The 21,811-nt window shown below is 26.4% G+C and overlaps 2 protein-coding genes across 4 annotated transcripts in view; one reads left to right on the forward strand and one right to left on the reverse strand.

Moving 5' to 3' along the window:
- The first annotated feature begins 8,182 nt into the window (after window positions 1-8,182).
- Window positions 8,183-21,811, forward strand: part of LOC101239809 (uncharacterized) — a 36,004-nt gene continuing 22,375 nt past the window's right edge. Inside the window, exon 1 of one of the 2 annotated variants that reach the window (XM_065814382.1) lies at window positions 8,183-8,325. In XM_065814382.1, the coding sequence (XP_065670454.1) occupies window positions 8,314-8,325 (12 nt within the window). In that variant the 5' untranslated portion in view covers window positions 8,183-8,313. Of the gene's footprint in view, window positions 8,346-21,811 lie in introns of both variants that reach the window. The other variant, XM_065814383.1, reaches the window with a different exon arrangement.
- LOC136089001 (uncharacterized) lies at window positions 11,330-15,000 on the reverse strand. Of its 2 annotated transcripts, none has more exons than XR_010642688.1 (5): window positions 14,855-15,000; window positions 13,425-14,481; window positions 12,316-13,253; window positions 11,555-11,611; window positions 11,330-11,470 (listed from the first exon to the last, which is right to left on the reverse strand). XR_010642688.1 is itself a non-coding variant. In XM_065814381.1 (5 exons), the coding sequence occupies exons 1-4, from the start codon at window positions 14,874-14,876 to the stop codon at window positions 11,588-11,590; spliced, it is 1,314 nt and encodes a 437-aa protein (XP_065670453.1). In that variant the 5' UTR covers window positions 14,877-15,000; the 3' UTR covers window positions 11,330-11,470; window positions 11,555-11,587. The 2 variants fall into 2 exon arrangements, 1 of the variants encoding a protein (XP_065670453.1); XM_065814381.1 differs by having other exon boundaries at window positions 13,043-13,253.

Consider the following 21,811-nt stretch of genomic DNA (forward strand, 5'->3'; position numbering starts at 1 on the left):
TCCGTACTTCTTAAGATATTAAGTCTAATGTTTGAATTCTTTGATTATATCCCAGCTATCGTTGTTCTTGCATTACTTTATTGGCACTTCTTTAAAAGTCTTTCGAGTTCTATGACTTTTTACGTCATAGGGGTACCAAGCTTGAACTGCAAACTACAAATGTGGTCTAACCTACATGCATTTAAGCAACTTTATGAGATGTTCATCTTTGTAGTTAAAAGTGTTATTCAATATTGCAAGCATACTATTAGCTTTACTGGCAGCATTTTTTAATAGTCTTTTTTAATTCAAACCATTTGAAACATAAAGGCCTAAATTTTTGTTAAGAGTTGATTTTTCTATTTCTTTCAATACGCCAACATTTTTTATAAATAAGGGTATCTTTTATTACTTGCACTAAAATTAAGTGCAATAACTTTATTGTTATCGGCGTACAAGCAACATTTATTTATAAACCTGGTTGGTTGTTCTTGGTAAATCGTTCACGAGTATCAAGAAAAAAAGTGGATCAAGCACAAAACCCTGGGATATCCCACTTAATACATCAATCAATCTGTTTTTTATTTTTCTATAATCACTCTTTGTTTTCTATTTGATAAAAATGATTCAATCCATTTAAGAGGCATAACAATAAAACTATAAGCATCATAACTTTAGCTTATAACTTTATGTGTTGCTTTCTGAAAGTTGGTATGTAAAACATCTAATGGAACGCCATTTAATAATCCCCCTGTTAAGATGTCAAGGAATTCTCGTAATTTGTGATGCTGGTCTTTCCTTTCGGAAATAAAGCTGTTCTTTTTATAATAGCTCGTTTGATACTAGGTGCTTCATTATACTATCATCAATGGTTCTTTCTAATATTTCACATGGGATCAATGTAAAAGATTCAGACCTGTAGTTTGTTGGTTTCAATTTACTCCTTTTTTTAAAGAAAGACTTTTAAAAGAAATTTAATTATATTTAAAGTTCCATCTTCTGTAGATTTTTTTAAATAATATATATATATATATATATATATATATATATATATATATATATATATATATATATATATATATATATATATATACACACATAAAGGATATGAAATGACTGCAATGTTTATGAACAAAAGAATGTACTAATCAATTACAATTGATTTCGATGATTCTAACAACGTGTGCGGTTGATAATTAACAATATTTATGTTGAAATTTTTATCTTTTATATAAACAGAATGAAAAGATTATGAAAAGAGAAACTTATTTCTTCAAATTTGCAAGAGGTTTGCCTCAAAAACAATTGGGTCAATTATAAAAGAAAGACTCTAAATTAAAAAAAATAAGACTCTAAATTAAAATCATAAAATGTTACATAAATAGGTTAAAAGCGTAAGTTTATTTAGGGAGGTAGAGGGTGCTAAAAAAAGCGTATTGCAAAATGCGGGGGAGATGAGGGGGGGGGGGGAGGGACGAAAAATAAGCGTACGTACTTTATGGACGACCTCTCTTATTATACCTAAAGTAATGAATTAATTTGGTCGTCAAATTCTTTTTTAATTGTGACTCTGGTAGACCTAAGTTTAGCCGTTTATTGTATCTACTACTACTACTACTACTACTACTACTACTACTACTACTACTACTACTACTACTACTACTACTACTACTACTACTACTACTAATAATAATAATAATAATAATAATAATAATAATAATACTACTACTACTAATACTAATAATAATACTAATACTACTACTAACACTAATACTACCAATATTAACTCTGATGTTATTTACAGCTGATTAATTTTTATAAATTTATTTAAAAGTATAATCTGCAAATAAGGAGATCTTTATGCATACTTGAGCTTATTGTATTACTATATAAAGTTCTTGCAACAATATATACTTATCACTTCATTCATCGTATACAATACCCATCATCATAATACAAAAATATTTGAAAAAAAACTTTTATTTTCGATTGTTTAATTGTAATTAAAAAGATATTCTACTTAAATTTTGAAAGAAAAAAACATTTTAGCATTTTGAAGTGTCATTTACATCTTTGGGTTTTTTTTAAGAATTTCACTCATTGCAATAGTAGGAAGTCTTGAAATTTGTTTCGTTATAAGTAACCTTTTAAAACTGTAACTTGTAATTAGATTATAGGAGTTTAGAACAAGGTCTTATGTTCAAAGCTCTTATGAGTCATTAAGTTCGAATTAGGTATGGAATCTAAGCGTAAAACATTCTTTCTGGTTAATCTATGATCTAAATGCTATTCATTTGACCTTTTTTTTTGTGATAATACCTTCTTTTAAGTTTACTTAAAAAATTAGTGACAATGAAAACCTAATTTACATTTATATTATATTTATGGTCTAGAATAATCACCATGAGTTGCATTCTTTTGAAATAGAGGATAATCTTAAATATGATAAAATAATCTGACTATAATTTATGTCATTAACTATACTAGTGGGTATATACATAAAAAAATGTTTTTGTTATCGCAACTTCATTTATGTTGCTCAACGGTGATTAAACTTTTTGATCTTTTTAATATAGGTATTAACTTTATTACCACTTTATATCTTTTGTTTTCCTTTTTAGCACCTATAAATTTATTACTTGTGGCTCTTAAATCAATTTTTGATTGTAACTATACGTAAATTAGAAGCCAGTGATCAATATAGAAAACGGAATTAGACAATTCAGGTTTATTTATTATATCGTATTTATAACTTAAATTAAACACTCTAAAAAATTAGTTTAATTACTCATTATTTTTTGAGTTGCCTAAAAGTATATTAAAAGTATAACATATTAACATAAAAGCAATGTTCTTAATGGAACAAACGTTATTGATGAAATAAATGATTGGCCTCAAATATACTACGACTTGAATGAATACTCTAAAATGTCATTTTACCGATTTACCGATATTCTTTACAGCGGTGATTTTATGACAACCAACGCTTGAGCATAAAATGTTCAAGCCACTGCTTTTTTTATATGCTACTTTGTATTTGGTATAGTATATATTTTTCTTTGAAAAAAATATATGCAATTTTCATTATGTAAAAAGAACATTTAAATGATTATAACAAGACAATTAAATTTTTCTGTACGAATAAACTGTTTTTTTTTTATTATAAAATTATAAAATTTTTACTATTACGCTTACCTTTCTTTTTTGCTTTCAGCGATAAGTAAACTTCAAAGTCGAAATTTTTGATAGCAGTAACAAATTTAGCCCTACTTGCCTTGTTTCTGTAAGTTCTTTAAGTTTGTGTGCTATAAGTCAATCCCTATGCAATTGTGTATCAGATTAGCGTATCGAGAGCATTTTTGAACGTCTACTATGGCGTTTATCATTGACCTTTGCAGATGATGTATAACATGTTATTGCTTTACGGAGGTGGATGTATCCATGCGACTTGAAATCACATTTCTTTTATACATACTGGTGCTAATTAATTACTATTATAATTCTACTATGTTAACCCTTTTAATAGTCACCATTGCCTTTTCTTAAATTTTTAAAACCAACTTGCTTTTAGCGATTAAAATTAAATAAAAATGTAACGAACATATAATTAAAAAACCATTTATTGAATATATAAAACGTATGATTTAAAAAACGTTTTTATAAAAATAGATTATTTTTCCCAGACTCTAACCGCGGCAATTTTTCGCTCAACATTTTAATTATAAACATGTAAAAGTTTAGAGTTAACAAACCACACAGGGCGTATAAAAACAGGACACAGGGCGTATAAAATACGTCTTTTAAACGTCTTTTGAACGTTCAAAAGACGTCTTATTTAGGTCCTGTGCTCACTCGGAAGGTACTTAATATCTTGAAAATGAAAAAAATCTTGCATTTGTGTAAAAGGCTGTGTGTATTTTATTATAAACGGTTTGTTTGTTTTTTATTCTGAAAATTTTTTTTATTCTTTAAGGTTTTCTATATTTTATATTATTATTATTCAGTGATCAAATACAAATACAATAATCTATTTATAATTTGATGAAGAGGTGCTACACCAGGCCCCCCTATGCTGACGAACATGGAGATACAGAAGCTACAGACAAAGCAGCAATTGTATCTATAAAGTTACTTTCTTATGTTGTTTTTGAAAGCGTTGATGGATTGAGCGTTCACTGCTTCTTGCGAAAGCGCATTCCATGGGGCGACAATTCTATTTGAAAAAAGTTATACCGCTCCTCGCAGTTTTTTACCATCTGACGTTCTAGTTTATGGTTATGGCCTCTTAGAATATACTTATCTTTACTTTATGAAATTTTTTGCGGGACAACAAAACTAACAAGCTCGAGTTTACGAGTGATTTTGAATTGCTCGATAAGATCTGCTCTTTTGCGGCGTTCTTCAAGAGTTGTTAAACCGAGCCGTTGGAGTCGATCTTCATAGGTCATGTGTTTAATAGTCGATATTGTTTTTGTTGCTCGATGTTGGACTTGCTCGAGAATGGCAATGTCTGATTTTAAATGCGGTGACCAGGCTTGTACAGCAAACTCAAGATGGGGGCGAATGTAAGTGAGATACAGAGTGCGCCATAAATAAAAACTGCGACTGCGAAATGTTTTTTTGAATCGCCCTAGCACTCTATTCGCTACTGATACGGCTGACTCTATTTGCGGTCTAACGTTAAGGTCATTCGAGACCATCACACCAAGGTCTCTTTCGACTTTGGTTATTCTATAAGGTAGAAAATTTTTTTTGGCTATTCTATAAGGTTTTTTGAATCGCCCTAGCACTCTATTCGCTACTGATACGGCTGACTCTATTTGCGGTCTAACGTTAAGGTCATTCGAGACCATCACACCAAGGTCTCTTTCGACTTTGGCTATTCTATAAGGTAGAAAATTTTTTTACCTTATGCTTACATTTTATTTGAAAATGTATATTACACTAAATGTAATATACATTTTCAAATAAAAGGGGCCATAAAAATAGTTTACTACAGATATCGAAGATATATATTGCAAATATTATAGTATGAGATGTTTCTAATATAAAATAATATTTTTCTTAATAATATGTTTATTGCACATATTAGTAAAAGAACTGATTAATTACGTTACGTGTGTGATGCGTACAAAACTGTAAATTTTACTTTTAAACTTTGATTACATCTCAAAATTTTCATCTTTGATTAAAACTCTGCTGATTGCCAATGATTAGTTTGACGACTTCTTTTAAGTTGCAGACAACATATTGCAGACAGCATGTTGCAGATAACATGTTGCAGACAACATGTTGCAGACAACATGTTGCAGACAACATGTTGATATGACGACATGTTGATGTTTATTAAAAATACTTTTACTTAAATTAAATTATAGTCTTTAGTGTTACGTGTCTGACAAATTTTTTTACGTGTGTGACACTGTACGAACTTTTAATAATTTAATAAGTTTGAAATAATTTTTATTTTTTATTTTTATTTCTTTTACATTTCTGAAATAAAAAATAAACTGAGTAGCACTTTTGTTTTATACTTTTTTACAGTTACAACCTTTTAAGCTTTATTTTATAAGGGTACATAGTTTCATTGTTCTGCGCAACCACCAATCATAAAATACCATTTCTGAAGATTGGGAAAATATTTCGGAAGCTTGCATGTCATTAATACAGTTTATTTCAAAATCAGATGACTTTAAGTCACTTGTTTTGAAAAATGAATTGCATTCATTGAAAGAATTGACATGATGAATTTTTATTCCTAGAGTTTTTTTGACCTAGGTTTTTTGTTGTATATTTTAATAATGGTTTCATCATTGTTAATATAGAGAATATTAGTAGCTGTCATTAACGATTTGAAAACATTGAAAAAATCCATAGACGTTTATACACACACTTTCTCATTCTTGTTCACACATTTCATTCGAACAAGAGACTTAACTCTTCCTTCAACGCCATCTATAGCCCCTTTTCTATGTGAAAATGTTTTATTTTATTGCAAAGATAATTAGTTAAGTAATTTAATCATAAACTTATTTTTAAACTCTGATGATGAGCCATTGGTAAAAAGATTTTTAGTATCATTGTTACAGCATGTATATATATATATATATATATATATATATATATATATATATATATATATATATATATATATATATATATATATATATATATATATGTATATATATATATATATATATATATATATATATATATATATATATATGTATATATATATATATATATATATATATATATATATATATATATATATATATATGTATATATATATATATATATATATATATATATATATATATATATATATATATATATATATATATATATATATATATATTGCGCACCCCCGGCTGCGGCTACGCAGGGTGCCCCACGCAACACCAACCGAAAAGATGGCTTTAACTGCAATGAATCACTTTTTTACAATTATTACTTTAAAATTTGCTTTTACCGCTTATATCTAACTTTTTTTTTCTTTTTGCAACAAGATAAATTTGCAGGAACTGCGTTAACTCTCTGAATATTTTTTCAGATCTTTGTCTTATTTATATACATTTTATGTTATTTTCAGTTGTAATAAGTCCATAACTATTTGAACTCGTACCGCACAACTTTTATCGTATCGCACAACCTTTACCAGATAGTTGTTCAGCACCATAATAAAAAAAGCTATTCGGCCTAATATATTTAATTATATTCAGATAGTTTTTTTTTGGACCGCTTTTGCTTTCGGACAACCTATGTTTTTGGATCATTTTTGTTTTTAGATCACATATTTTTTGGCTTATAAAAACCTACCTGAAATAAAGATTTTAATTATGCCAACCTTTCGTGCTTTGTTTTGTTTGATTGTATTTATGTCAATACTAGAAAATTCATGGCCCGTTTTTAGCAACCTTTTACACTTGTAAATGATAATTAATTTGAGAAGTGAAGTGAAGCCGGTGAAGGCAAATAAATCTAAAATATATTATGCATACCTAATAAGTGATACCTAATAAGTGAAAAAGAATTAAAGTTAAAAATTTAAATGACTTAAAACAAATGTTAAAAATAAATAATTCTAGGTTAAAAAATTTCATCAAAGAATTTCTTTATAAACTATATTACTCTCGAGTCCCTAATAAAATGGAGGGAGGGAAGGGGGGGGGGGCATTTATTATTTTTTGGAAAATTTTCCCACCCACCCCAAGCTTATTAAGACACCCCCTTATATTAATTTTTAATTGTTGTCAGCAAAAACTTTATATCTCAAAACTAAAGAAAAAAAATCAGTGAAAATCGGCCTTAAAAAATTAGAAAATAGTTCTTTCAGTCATCAATAAAAACAAAAACTTTCAGCATAAACAGGCTTTAAAAATCGCCGACCTGGTAAATCTCGATTCAGAATATTAAATCCTAATGAAATTATGCTAAAACAACTGTTCAAAAATGCGCATTTGACTGCAAGCTACGCTAGAATTTAATAGTTTTAAGCGTAATTTGTAAAAAATATTAGTTCAGATTTATAAAATAAACTTTTTAATAAAAAATACTTATATCGAATCATAAAAAAATTCCACTCCCCTTTTATTAACACCCCCTCTCCCCCTTTTATTGGATCTAGACTAAAATTCCCACCTCCCTCCTTCTTTCATTCCCCCTCCCCCCTTGTATTAAGGACTCGAGAGTAAGAGCATTAACAATAACGTTTATCTTTAAAAGCAAGACATGTTACGCGTATTTATGTTATTTATTAACTGAATTACTTAAGTATTTATTAACCGCCGTGTCTTTTATTATATTAATATTTATTATTACTAATATATTAGCATCAATTAGTTAACTAATAAAAAAGTATTCTAAAAAAACCCAAAATAGACTCCAATACGAATTGAACCCGGGGCACAGGCACCAAGATCTAATTTGCTAACCACTCAACCACACTATATTGTACCTCGATCAGTTGGTGAACTTTAAATAAAACAAATTAGTTTTGACGCATGATATTTATTAAGTAATTAACGCGCTTTAAAACAAACTTCTGCATGATTAATACGTAAGCGTTACGTCAGCGTTACACTACCAGGGAATCAATGAACTTGGTAAATACTAGATATTAACTTCACGTATTACGTCTATTATTTTTTTAGATAAATATTGATAGAAAATGTATGAAATCTCTTAAAACTTTTCAAATATTTTAGACAGAAGAGCAATTTTAAAACGTGGTGTGTGGTGACGATAAAACAACTCCAATCGTAAATTGCTTATTTTGTATGAAGAACACAAAATCGATCTTGCAAATAAAGTTTAATTTATAACAACTCAAAAATGATGACAAAAGTAAGAACACCCATACAGATGTATATATTTTTTTACTTTATTTAAATAGATCAATAAAGCATTTATGATTTTGTTCGTTAGACTCCTTATATAAAAACTTGGTTAAACTTGCTTGGTTAAACGGTTAGGCCACTAGTTCATATGTCAAAAATACAGCATTTGCCAAGTTTTTAAGCGGGAGTCTGAGACTAGTCAAAGCAGTTGCGTTGAAAGTATTTTTAAAGGCTTTATTTATAAAAGACATTATATATATATACATATATATATATATATATATATATATATATATATATATATATATATATATATATATATATATATATATATATATATATATATATATATATACATATATATATATATATATATATATATAATATATATATATATATATATATATATATATATATGTATATATATATATATATATATATATATATGTATATATATATATATATACATATATATATATATATATATATATATATATATATATATATATATATATATATATATATATATATATATATATATATATATATATATATATATATATATTCTTACTGAAATATCGTTAAAATAAGTTACAGCTGCATGTCAAATATCAGTACTATTATCAAATCACACAACCAACACATTTTGCGCAATAAAAATACCAATAATGTTAAAAACTGCAACAGTATAAATAGAACTACGCGTCCTTTAGAAAATCAATGCTTAACTAAAAATATTGTTTTTAAGGCTACTCTAAGACCACCTAAAACAGATTGCATACTAGAAATACTAATTAGTATCTCAAGTATATATAAGTAAGCCATATTGAGTATTATTTTAGTCGTATTGAGTATTGTTTTATCCATATTGAGTATAGCGAATTTAAAAATAAATATTAAATTTATTTTTAAATTCGCAAAATATCGTAAAAATATCTATATAAATTTCTTGCATTCAAGTTTATATTTTTATAGGATTATTCAAATAAAGTTAGCAATAGTAAATATAATTCTATATATAATACAATATTAAACTTATGAATAAATATTGAGCTCTCTTTTTAATAATAGAGTATTAAAAAAGTTATTGTTTGGTCGTAGTTTACAACTCTTTACAGCGTACAAAACAAAAAATATTGATATTAATGAAAGAATATTCTGGCTTTTAAGGCAGAAAAACCAACTCTTTTATTTACACTAAGAAGAAGTCGCTGCCAACAAAAATGTAAAAAAAGTTAATGCTTATTATTACGGTTGGAGTTCTTAAAATGAATTTATAAAAAAAACGCGGAGGAATTGTCCACGGTGATATCATTAAAGAAGCTCATTCGGCCATTTTCTCTTCCATTCTTATTAACGGAACTCCTGAAATCTCTTATACTGAGCAAATCACCTTTTCTGGTTTGTCTACTATGGTATTAATAAAGTATGTGTAGTTTAGAAGCGTTTTCTCAGGTTCAACACTCTCAAAAAAAGAAGAGGTCATTGCCAAGGTAAAAATGAACGTCTTGGATCAAAATGACAGTATTTTAAAAAACAGCGGAGGTTAAGGGTTCGGCAACGGAGTCAACATATCTAAAGTGAACATAGGAGTATAAACAATTACACTTCAAAGGGATTTTTAAATTTTTTCCTTGCTATGCAGCGCTCATAACCTTTTTTTCGGTTTTCATTTCAATGAATATTCGATTGAAATGAAGAACTATTTTAATCAAGTTCAGCTACTCTACAATCTTTAAAAAAAAAAAGACGTAATGTAACGTAAAAAGTTTATATTTGTGACGTATTTTAATTACGTATCAATTCTAAATGTTTTACATTGCGCTATGTCTCGGTTGGTTATACTTTTAAAGATAATAAGTACCTTAGATTGCTTAATTACCGCAGTTACGGTACATTCAAAAGTAAAAAATAAGTTATAAGTTATTTTAACTTTTAAACTTACTTTTTTTTTAAAGGTAAATACATTTTTTAAAGCTTTAAAAGTTGTATTAACTTTTAAGTAGCCTTTTTTTAAAACAAACCCACAGCCGTGGGTTAATTTTTTTAAACTTTTTATAATTACAATAGTCTTGACTAAATCACGTTTGTCCAAGCTATTCTAATTAAAAAAAACTATTATAATTAAAAAATACGCGTGTTATTGCGTTTTCAACAATCAAGTACATAAATAAGCAAATATATAAAAAAAATTGGTATTAAAACAATTTTGTTAAATAACGTAACTCAGAATTATGGTATTTAACCAAGCGTTTGTCGAGATATTTGAAACTAAAGATTTTTTTTTAAAAACTGCTAATTATCATAATTTATTTTAACTGTAAAATGGATTCGTCTTAGATAACTACTTTTTTTTTGTAACTAATTTGTCACGAAAAAAAAAAAAATAGTTTTAATCCGCAAAGGTACGTCTCAATTATTTTATTTAAACTTATAAAAGAGCAAACTTTAAAAAAATGCCCGAGAAAAAAAACCCCGCTAATCCTGTTAAGTTCCTAATAAGTTTCCTACTAAAACTTAGTAAGTTTCCGAGTACTTACTAGGAACTTAGTAGGATTAGCAGGTTTTAGTAGGAAACTTAGTAGGATTAGCAAGTTTTAGTAGGAAACTTAGTAGGATTAGCAAGTTTTTAGTAGAAAACCTAGTAGGATTAGCAAGTTTTTACTCGGAACTTAGTAGTATTACTAGGGTTTTTACTCGGAACTTAGTAAGTACTTAACAGGATTAGTAGGTTTTTTTCTCGGTTAAGTATTACTTTCTAGTTTTAGTTAATAGTTGTATTAGTTAAATTCATATATTTATTAGGGTTTTATTTAATTATTTGAGTTTTAAAGATTTCATAGATATATTAGTAGGCTTATTTTTCGAGAAATATACGAGTTTAAGTAAAAATAATAATTTTTACTTAAACACAGATTCTTCTTGAAAATATAATCCTTATAATATAACTTAACTAGTCGCTAAGCAATAAGGACGCTTATTTATAAAACAATAACAAAAATAACAATTAATTAAGTGTTAGATTGTTTAACTAGAACATTTAAAAAAATACAATAAACAGCGATGGTCAGTTCTTTTGGTAATTTCGCAGGTGCCAGTGGAATAATTGCACCCATAAGATTTTTCTTAATCTTTTACGACCATAACTGTAGCTATAACGTAATTTATAACAATATTAATGTAATTCAACAACATAATATCATATATTTTATAACAAAAAAGCATATTTAACTTACCATAAATTTAGAACGATGAAAAAACTTTCATTATCATTGTTTCAAAGCTATTATAATCTAAAATTTCAAAATAAAAGTGTATGAAAATATGAAACTAAGTTAAATTAAAAAAAATTAAATAAGCCTCGTGTGTGTATATATATACACACACACACACACAGATATATATATATATATATATATATATATATATATATATATATATATATATATATATATATATATATATATATATATATATATATATATATATATATGTATATGTATATGTATATGTATATGTATATGTATATATACACATATTATTTTTATATACATATAAAAAAAGGAAAATTTACAGATGACGGAAAACAATTAATAATTGTATCTAAAATATAAATATTTAATTAATTTAAAAGATATTATTCATATCCACCTGTTATCCGCGATAACAGGTGGATACGATTTCTTTTCTCTTAACAAATTTATTTAATTCTTAAAAGAAACACTACATAAAGTCAAAATGGTACAAAAAGAAATCTGATATAGATCATTGTTAACAACAAACTTTGTCGCCATTATGAATTAAGTTTGATGTTTCATTAATTAATTGATTGCAAACAGAATCCTAAATAACAACTTCTAATAAAAAGAATATTGTAAAGTAAATATATAATAATACAAAAAAACATAATACAATTTCAAACTTTAAAAAATAGAAATAAAACCTAATAATGTTCATAATTATTTTGAATAAAAACACTATAAAAATTTTTTTTTACCATAATGATAAGCATGAAAAGTTCTATCAGCAACTCTAAAACGGTTATAAAACTGATAAAGATTTAGGTCAACATTTAAATCATTCATATCCATATTCCGCAACTTATCTGATATATTTTGTGCTGCACCTAACACAAAAGGATTCAAAGAAAAAGTATTTAAGTGGTCTTCCGTCTGAAATCTAATAAATTTTTCAGCCATTTGCCTTCCATGGCCTTTAGTTCCTGTAACAGACCTCTTTAGTTAGCGATTTACAATTTCAAACACCATAGCAGACGTTGCTGTAAGAGGTCCAAAATTTTTTACCTGGTCAGAGAGATGTGCTAATGCATGGAAAGTGAATGTGCGAATACCTTCACCGAAATAGGAGCATAATGCCTTTTGAAATAAATAAATTAGTTGCTGACAAGCATCAATATCATTTGATGAAACAATTTCATTGGATAATGTATAAATAGACGTTGAAAGCATTAAATAAAGAGAACAAATTTCAGCATTACCAAGTTTGTAAAACACAAATGGCCCATAATACAATAGAAAATACTTGTGCTCTTGAGCTTACCACTTAACAAGTTCATTATTCAAATTTTTTGGCTTCCGTCGAAAAAAACTTGGCAATTTTATGGAGTCTATTATATTAGATAACTTTGGAATATTTACTAATTTTTTGGAAACAATAAAGTTTAAAATTGTTTTAGCAATTCCTATATAAATTAAATGCATTACATCAAGAGGTGCACAAATAGGCAGTGAAATCAAATCTGTTAAAGCTGTCTTTCCCTTAACACCAAAAACAGGATTTTCTTCAGTTGCACGTATACGGTGATCTGCATAGGTTGCATTATTTCTAAGAATAAATATTTTTTGAATAGGAAAAAGCATCTTGTGGTGAACTTTGCTATAAGCGCCTTCAATTAAACATAAACTGCATCCAAATCTAAAAAAATAAGCTCAAATACACCTGCTAGTTTTCATTGTTTAAAAGAAAAATTAACCAAACTTTATATATATATATATATATATATATATATATATATATATATATATATATATATATATATATATATATATATATATATATATATATATATAACAAAAATAAACTTACTTTGCATTAAAATTCTGAATGTTACATATGCTACTTTTTGCAGGCAGGTCAGCAACCAAAGCAACAATTTTACATCTTAGGTGAAAAGGATCTATGTATACACCTTTGGAAATACAATTGGTAAGGATAGGAAGAAATTGCGACCAGTTTGGTTTAGAAAAATGACCAATGTACAGACCAACTAATACAATATTATGGAGTTTTCTACGTTTACTCGGAGAGATATCTAAGAAAGATAAAAGTAAAGGCCAAACTGACGTTTTACATGATAAAATTGGTGTCAGGCCATCTGTATTTAAAAGAAAGTAAAGAACATTTGGCTGAATTATTGGAAATTGTGTTCCATCACTTATATCACAAAATAATGAATCTTGGTCAATGCATTTTACCAGAGTTTGACTATTAGGGTTGTTCTTTAATAGATTGGAGATCTGTTCTTGAAAGGGAAGAACATAAATAATTCCTCCATCAACATCATGTGAGTCAATTAGTATATCTGAAAAATCTTTGTTATACTGATAGTATGAAGGGCACTTATTAGGAATTAATAAAATATTTGAAATAAGTTTAAATATATCACCAACAGCCGCACTTGATAACTGATGTTTTGTAGCTAAAGTAGAAATTTGATTTTTTAAACTAATCGTTGATACCATAGCATTTTCATATAGATCTTCAAACGATGTATTTGTAGATGAGGTTTCATTATAAATAGTGGTAAATGAAAAATCGTTACTTTTTTCTAAATTTATAGGAGATGATGTTCGAATTGGTTGTTGTTTTAAAAAAAGAGAATCATTGTCAACATTTCCAGAAAAATTAGGCTCTAAATCATTAAAAGATATCTGATTAGATTGATCTGGAGAACCTTCATTGGAACTCAAAATTGAAGAATTCAAATCATCATTAGATATATTTGGACTAGAAAAACTGTCATTCAAACAAGAAGAGCAATTTGAAGAAACTGAGTTAGATGAAGAAGATTGGTTGGATTTAAACCTTGGTTTTACTGGCATTTTTTTCTTTCCCATATACTTTCTTTTCTTAACATAGGCACCTAAAATATGATCAAATCCAATATATATCAAATGTACATACATACACACACACACACACACACACATATATATATATATATATATATATATATATATATATATATATATATATATATATATATATCCACTGTACCAATAGCATGGCAACAAAAACTTTTAAAACATACTTTTGTGTATAAAACTAAATTTAAAATCAATCTCTTTATATCGTTGTTTTATTAAACGATTAATTATATTATCACGTTTTTATATAACTATTTAATTCATAAATAACTTAATTATATAACCTATATATTTATGTAATTTAAAAACACTTTACATTTATTATGTAACAATGAAAAAAAAACATCACTTTAATAAAAAATCTGTTACCTGATGTCGACTGTCTATGCATTTTATAAATAAAATAATTTTGTTTCTAAAATAAATACTACATGAATAAAAAAGATAATTAAAAATACCATATAATGATTTTAAATAACCAATTAACGGACATAATCTAGACTTTTTTTTGAAAAATGTTGTATAGTATAGTGTAAAAAATTGTAAAAATTTAAATATTATATAAATTTTTAATTATGTTAATTTAAAAAACAAAATTATATTATGGAAATCATTTATACATAACATTATATTAATAAATGTTCATGTCAAAATATGTAAAAGTGTACATTAAACTTTTCTATGAAAAAATAGTTTTGTTGATTTATTGCTTATTTAAGGTTTAGAAAAAAATTACAGTAAGAAATATTTAAAAAAAGAATTTTTGAAATTTTATATATAACAATATATTTTATATATTAAATATATATAAAGAAAATTTGAAATATTTTGAATAAATTAAAATAGTTAAACATCCTCTACGCTACAAATTTACGTTTGCGATTACCCTTTCTTAAATCAAGTCTAAGAGCATTTACAGCAGCAATTGCAGTAGTTACGTCTTGATTATCCTGAAAGCGTCCTTTAACAGCATTTTTAAACATATCAGAGTGACATGGCGATAAACTTGGTCTACCTGACTCACGTTGCTTAAACAGAATATGAGTTTTTAATTCATCATCAGTAAAAAGTTTTCGAGCAACACAGATAGCAAATTTAGTAACTTCCATATTTCTTTCTCCAATTACCACCAAATCTTCACCATTAAACATTACTGGGTCATGGTTAGGGATTGCCTCATCAGCTACAGGGATAATTTTTTCTTTTTTTAATAGCTTTTTTATCGACTTTAACTCAAGCAATATCTTTTTTTGGACCTTTAATTGTTGCTTTAGGAGATCATTTTGGAAAAGCACATCAATTGTTGGAAGAAGCTTAGTGACTGATTCAACTTTTTTTCTTAGGATTTTTTATTTGTGAATCCATTTTTAGATCAACACTTGACAACGAATCATCAGATTCTTCATAATTGATATCTGTTTGACATATTGGCTTCAGATTTGATAGAAGGGACTCGTTGATGGATTTGTTTAGGAAACTAAAAGAATCATTGACTACATCAAAACCTTTTGATATTTTAAGTTCCATCCTTTTTTTATAAACTTCCATGTCCTTCATATACCTTGACTTTGAAATAACTATTGCCAAAATGTCAGGCTTCAGCATTATCTCTTGCTTTTCTGTCACTTCGTTGAAAGATAAATTATTGGGCAACAGTGTTGAATTGCTTGATATCACTTCATAAAGGTTTTCTTCTTTAAAAGATAAAAACCTGATTCTAGAGAACTTTCAACATACTTTTCAACAGGTTTATGTACCCGTGACGATTTTTGATAAGTTTTCATTGAACATCCTGAAAAAAAAAGGAACTACTTTAGAGTTATGAAGAAAGACACTAACAAACTTTTGAACAGTATGAATTTTTGAAGCTTTTTTCTTACTTATCAAATTAACTTTTGAATGAATGAACACTTTATCTTTCTTAATTTTTGTAAAAGAAAAAAGGAAATGTTTGTACAGTTTCTTTTAACTAATAACTTTTTCATCTCTAATAAAAATAATAATTACAATCACTAACTCATAACTCACTTTAACTTTACTTATATATATATATATATATATATATATATATATATATATATATATATATATATATATATATATATATATATATATATATATATATATATATATATATATATATATATATATTATATATATATATATATATATATATATATATATATATATATATATATATATATATATATATATATATATATTATATATATATATATATATTATATATATATATATATATATATATATATATATATATATATATATATATATATATATATATATATATATATATATATATACATACACACACACACACACACACACAAACTCAAAAAATTTCAAGTTCTTCATTTAAATTCAACATGAATAATGAATAATTATGCATAATCACATTATATATCAAGAAACAGAAAATAAAATAGTTACCTGGAGCTGATTGATTGTCCATGGTTTGAGATGGAACTAAACATATTGTGTGTGTTTATATATATATATATATATATATATATATATATATATATATATATATATATATATATATATATATATATATATATATATATATTTACATATATATATACATATATATACATATATACATATATTATATATATATATATATATATATATATATATATATAATATATATATGTATTTACATATATATATATACATATATACATATATTATTTATATATACATATATATATATATATATATATATATATATATATATATATATATATATATATATATATATATACATATATATATATATATATACATATATATATTACTAAAAACTTGAGTAACTAGCATTATATAACTATATATAGTAGTAGTTAATCAAAATATCATAAAATTAAATTATGGAAATTTTAAATTAATTTATATAATGGCATATATAACAAAAATCTTAATGTTAAGTAAATAAAAATTTTAATACAAAATATAACAATATTCAATAATTTTATAGTTTGTTTAACATGTTAAAAAGAAATGTTAAATCTTGTTAACAAGAGATAACAAAAAAAAAATATATTTACCAGTAAAAAATTTTATATATATTTTATGAGAGAGTGATTTCAATATTAATCAATTTTTAATGTCAAATGGTTTACTCCTTTTTAGTCTGACTAAAACTTTTAGTCAGGCTTGAAGTGAGTGGTTTTTTGAAATAAAAATTTGTCTTTTTAAATAAAATTATAAATAAAATTTTAAGAAAATTAAAAATAAAAGTCTTTCTTTTTACTAAAAAGAAGTGACAAATCTTTATTAATAAAGATAAGTCGTTTACTCTTTTTAGTAAAAAGAAATAGTAAAAAGAAAGAGTGACAATATAATTGTTTATGATTTATGATTTTATGTTTATTAAACAATATAAAATTATAAACAATAAAAATAAAAAAATCAGAAATAAAAATAAAATATAATTTAAAAAACACATCACCATACATATCACTATGAATCAGAAAATGCTCGAATTGATACAACAGAAAATGCTCGAATTTATATAGAGTTAAAATTAACATTTAAAACCACATTAAAACACATTAACAAATATTCATCAAATAAACTGCAAACCACGCAATCATCCCCAGATGTTCTTGAGCTTTCTCCTTATAGAATTACAAATATTAATTAGTAAAACTATTGAATCTAAAAAAGCTGTTTTATGGCTGACTTGTCTTCCGTGTGAATAAATAAAAGATGGCCTATAACAAAGACGATTTTTTATACTTGTTTTATTTTTGAAAACTTACTAGGAACTTACTAAGTAATTCGTTTAATCCTGATAAGTACTTAGTAGGAACTTACTAGGATTAGCAGGAAATTCATAAACGTCATTTCACTAATGGGAAACTTAATAGGTTTAGCCGTATTAAGCGAAAACTTACCAGGATTAGCCGTATTAGCAGGAACTTAACAGGATTAGCAGGAAGTTAAACATATTCCTAGTAGTATTAGCGGGTTTTTTTTTCTCGGGTGTAAACTGAAACGTTACTTAACGTTAAAAAAATTCTACATTTGATACGTATTTTAACTACATCCCCCAATAACATTTTAAAATTACGTTACGTATTGTTACGTAAACGGAATTCGTTACGTTTCGTGCAAAATGTCCGTTTTTTTACGCAACCGAGACGTAACATTTTCACTTCATGATACGTAACATTGTTATCCTTAGTATCTGTCTATATAATTTTTTTTTCAAACGTACATTTTTACATAGAGAGAGCGCAACTATATATAGAGAGCTATGTAAAGAGGGAGAACAAAAAGAAGTCAAGTCAGAGAGTGTAGACCAGTGTATCCCAACTATTTTAGTGCCATGCCCAACCAAAGCTCATAAACACTTAAAATGTCCCCCCATGTTACATATGAATAATTTTTAATATTATAAATTTTTCATAAGTAGCATAAATGATATACTGCAGGAAAAAATCACAAAAGGTTATTTATTAAACAAAAAAATTCAAGTAAACAAATATAGTAAACAGTATATAAGTAAATAAAATAAAATACATCAGGTATTTAAGTCTAAAATAAATGAAATTTAGTGAGATCTTTGTGCTTGATACTGGTTACAAAGAGATTTTATATTGGGTTCCAATTTTGTTAGCTTCATTCTTAGATCTCCCTGTTATCTTATATCCCAACAATTTCTTTTTTTAAGTAACAAACCATTTATGGCACTAAATCCGCATTCGGCTAAATATGAAGAAGGAAACGGTAATAATAGTTTTCTTGCACATTCTGTTGTGTTTGGATATTTAATTTTGGTCTCTTCAAAAAACTATCCCCTTGATCCTTTTATATAAAATAAAGTTTTAAATGACTCGTCATTCTGCATTTCTGCTAATTCTTCTTGGTACTTCAAATCTGAAATATGAGATAAATTAACAAACATTGGCTGCATCAACCGAGTTGGAAAATCAATTTCTTTCAAATCGGAAAATCTTCCTTTTAAATTAGCTGATAAGTTTTTTAGATGCTCGACAATATTAAGTATTTCTATTTTTTTATTTTTTTATTTTTAATTGCCCCAAGAAGTCCAAACGGTCTTGTCACAGAGCACCGTGGAAGTGCATCTAACCAGGAAGTTCACGCCTCCTTCCTTACCATGATGCTAAAATATGTTCAAAGCTCATTTCGAACCTGGATCGCCTGCTTATAAGGCAAGCGCTCTAACCACTACGCCACGGCCGCACGAAGTAAAGCGGTATCAGTTACTTCACATTTTTCAAGCCAATGAAACTTTTCAAATTGTTTTTGGTAAACGTTTTTTTCTAATAGTTCAATAGACGTAATAAAACTAAATATCTTCGCTTTTGCATCAACTAGAGTTTTATTTGTTCCTTGAAGTTCTTTATTCAATATATTTAGTTTTTTAAAAATATTGGTTAAATAACTCAAATATGCCTTAGAATCGATCGTTAACAGATATTGCATTTCAATTTTGTCGCTTAAAAAATCACTAAGAGTATCAAACAGTTCCATAAATCTTTTTACACAGTTTCCTTTCGAAAGCCATTTTACCTCAATGTGAAGTTAAAGGTCTCACATGTCTCACGTTGTTTTCTTTACAAAATAATTTAAAAATGCGCTCTTATTTTGCACTTGCTTTAAAGAATTAATGCATTTTACAACCAAGTTCATTGATTTATTTAGAACAGGAGAAATGTTTTTAGCTACCAAGTTTTCCCTGTGAATAACGCAGTGCACAAGAACCATATCTGGATTTTCATCTTACATCAGTTTTAAGTAACCATTATTTTTGCCCATCATATTAGGAGCACCATCAGCAGCACAGGACGTTACATTTTTCATCGATATTTTATTCGTATCTAAGTAACTTTTTAGAGTACTGTATATATCTTTAGCGGTAGTGCTGCTTTTTAATAATTTTCAAAATAAAATTTCTTCAGCAAAATTATTATTATCAATGTATCTGACATATGTAAGTAATAATGGTTCGCTGTCTCTCAATGTTGATTCGTCCATTTGCACCGAAAAAAGTCTTGCTTTTAATTTTCGATTAGTTGTATTTCAACATCTGAACTCATTTCGTCGATTCTTCTGCTGACAGTATTGTTACTTAGTGGCATGGTTTTCACGCCTTGGTCATCTTTTATAAAAACAGTTTTAACAAATGTTGATATTAAAGGCTTGATTAACTGCTCTCCTATTCTATGATTTTTCTCAGATTTAGCGATGAGTAATGAAATTTAATAGCGTGCCTCAAGAGTGCGATTAATATTAACATTATGAGCAGTAAAGAGAGACTTGAAAGTTGCTCTTTTTTCGTAATTTTTTTTTAAATTTTGAAAATAATTTAAACTTGAATTTACTTGATCTTTATGTTTTGCTTTCAAATGTGCTTCAAGACAACCTGGTTTCATTGATCATTGCTCAAGCATTGTTAGCATAATAGACAAAAAGGTAACCGTGCATCATGAACAGCAGGTATGAAACCAAATTTTAAATACTCTTCCGAGTACTGCTGAATTTTTTTCTTGCTTGCACTACTCATGGGCTAAAAAATTTTAAAATCAATGAGGAAATTAAAAATATATATTTCGTAATGTTTTGTATTCTTATTATTATTGAAAAAGAATCCACGTTGGTTTTTGCGTTATATTTATTTCTATATTTGAATATTAAATTATAAATAACTAGTTATATATAAACTGTGTGTAGTCTTCTCGACTTGTTATTCCATCTGTTATTATATTTAGTGCAATGGCTTTTAAGTGAGAATTCCTTGTGTGGAATTAGTCTCTCAAGGAAATACTTTCGCAATAAGTTTTCATGCAGTTCTCCAAAGGGAATTGCTTATTCCGCAATCGCTAATCGTTATTCTGAACTAGCGTTTGAAATCATTGTCCTGAGGGAATTGTTTTCGTAACAACCATTACATATTTCTTTATTTTTCTATGAGGCATCCAAATTCTAAATAATTAAATATATTTACAATTATATTTACTTACCAATTATATTTAAATATCACTTATATTTATTCATAAAATGTATTAAAATTTTGAAAACAACGATAAATTCGAACAACTGATTTTAATTTTAGTAAGCACAGCACTACTTTTATTTCAAATTAACGGTAACGCACATTGACAAAACGATACAAGCAACTGATAATCCTAGTCCAAATTCCAATTTTCCGAAGCAAATATTAGTTTCTTGAATGCATTCCAGCGAAAAAATTATGCATGATGCACTTCATAATGGACGTTTATTGGAGCTTTGACTTTGTGGCTATATTTAGATCAAAGAAGTCCTTTTTAAATC

This window comes from Hydra vulgaris, chromosome 12 (genome assembly GCF_038396675.1).
Source record: "Hydra vulgaris chromosome 12, alternate assembly HydraT2T_AEP".
In the NCBI taxonomy this organism is placed as follows: domain Eukaryota; kingdom Metazoa; phylum Cnidaria; class Hydrozoa; order Anthoathecata; family Hydridae; genus Hydra; species Hydra vulgaris.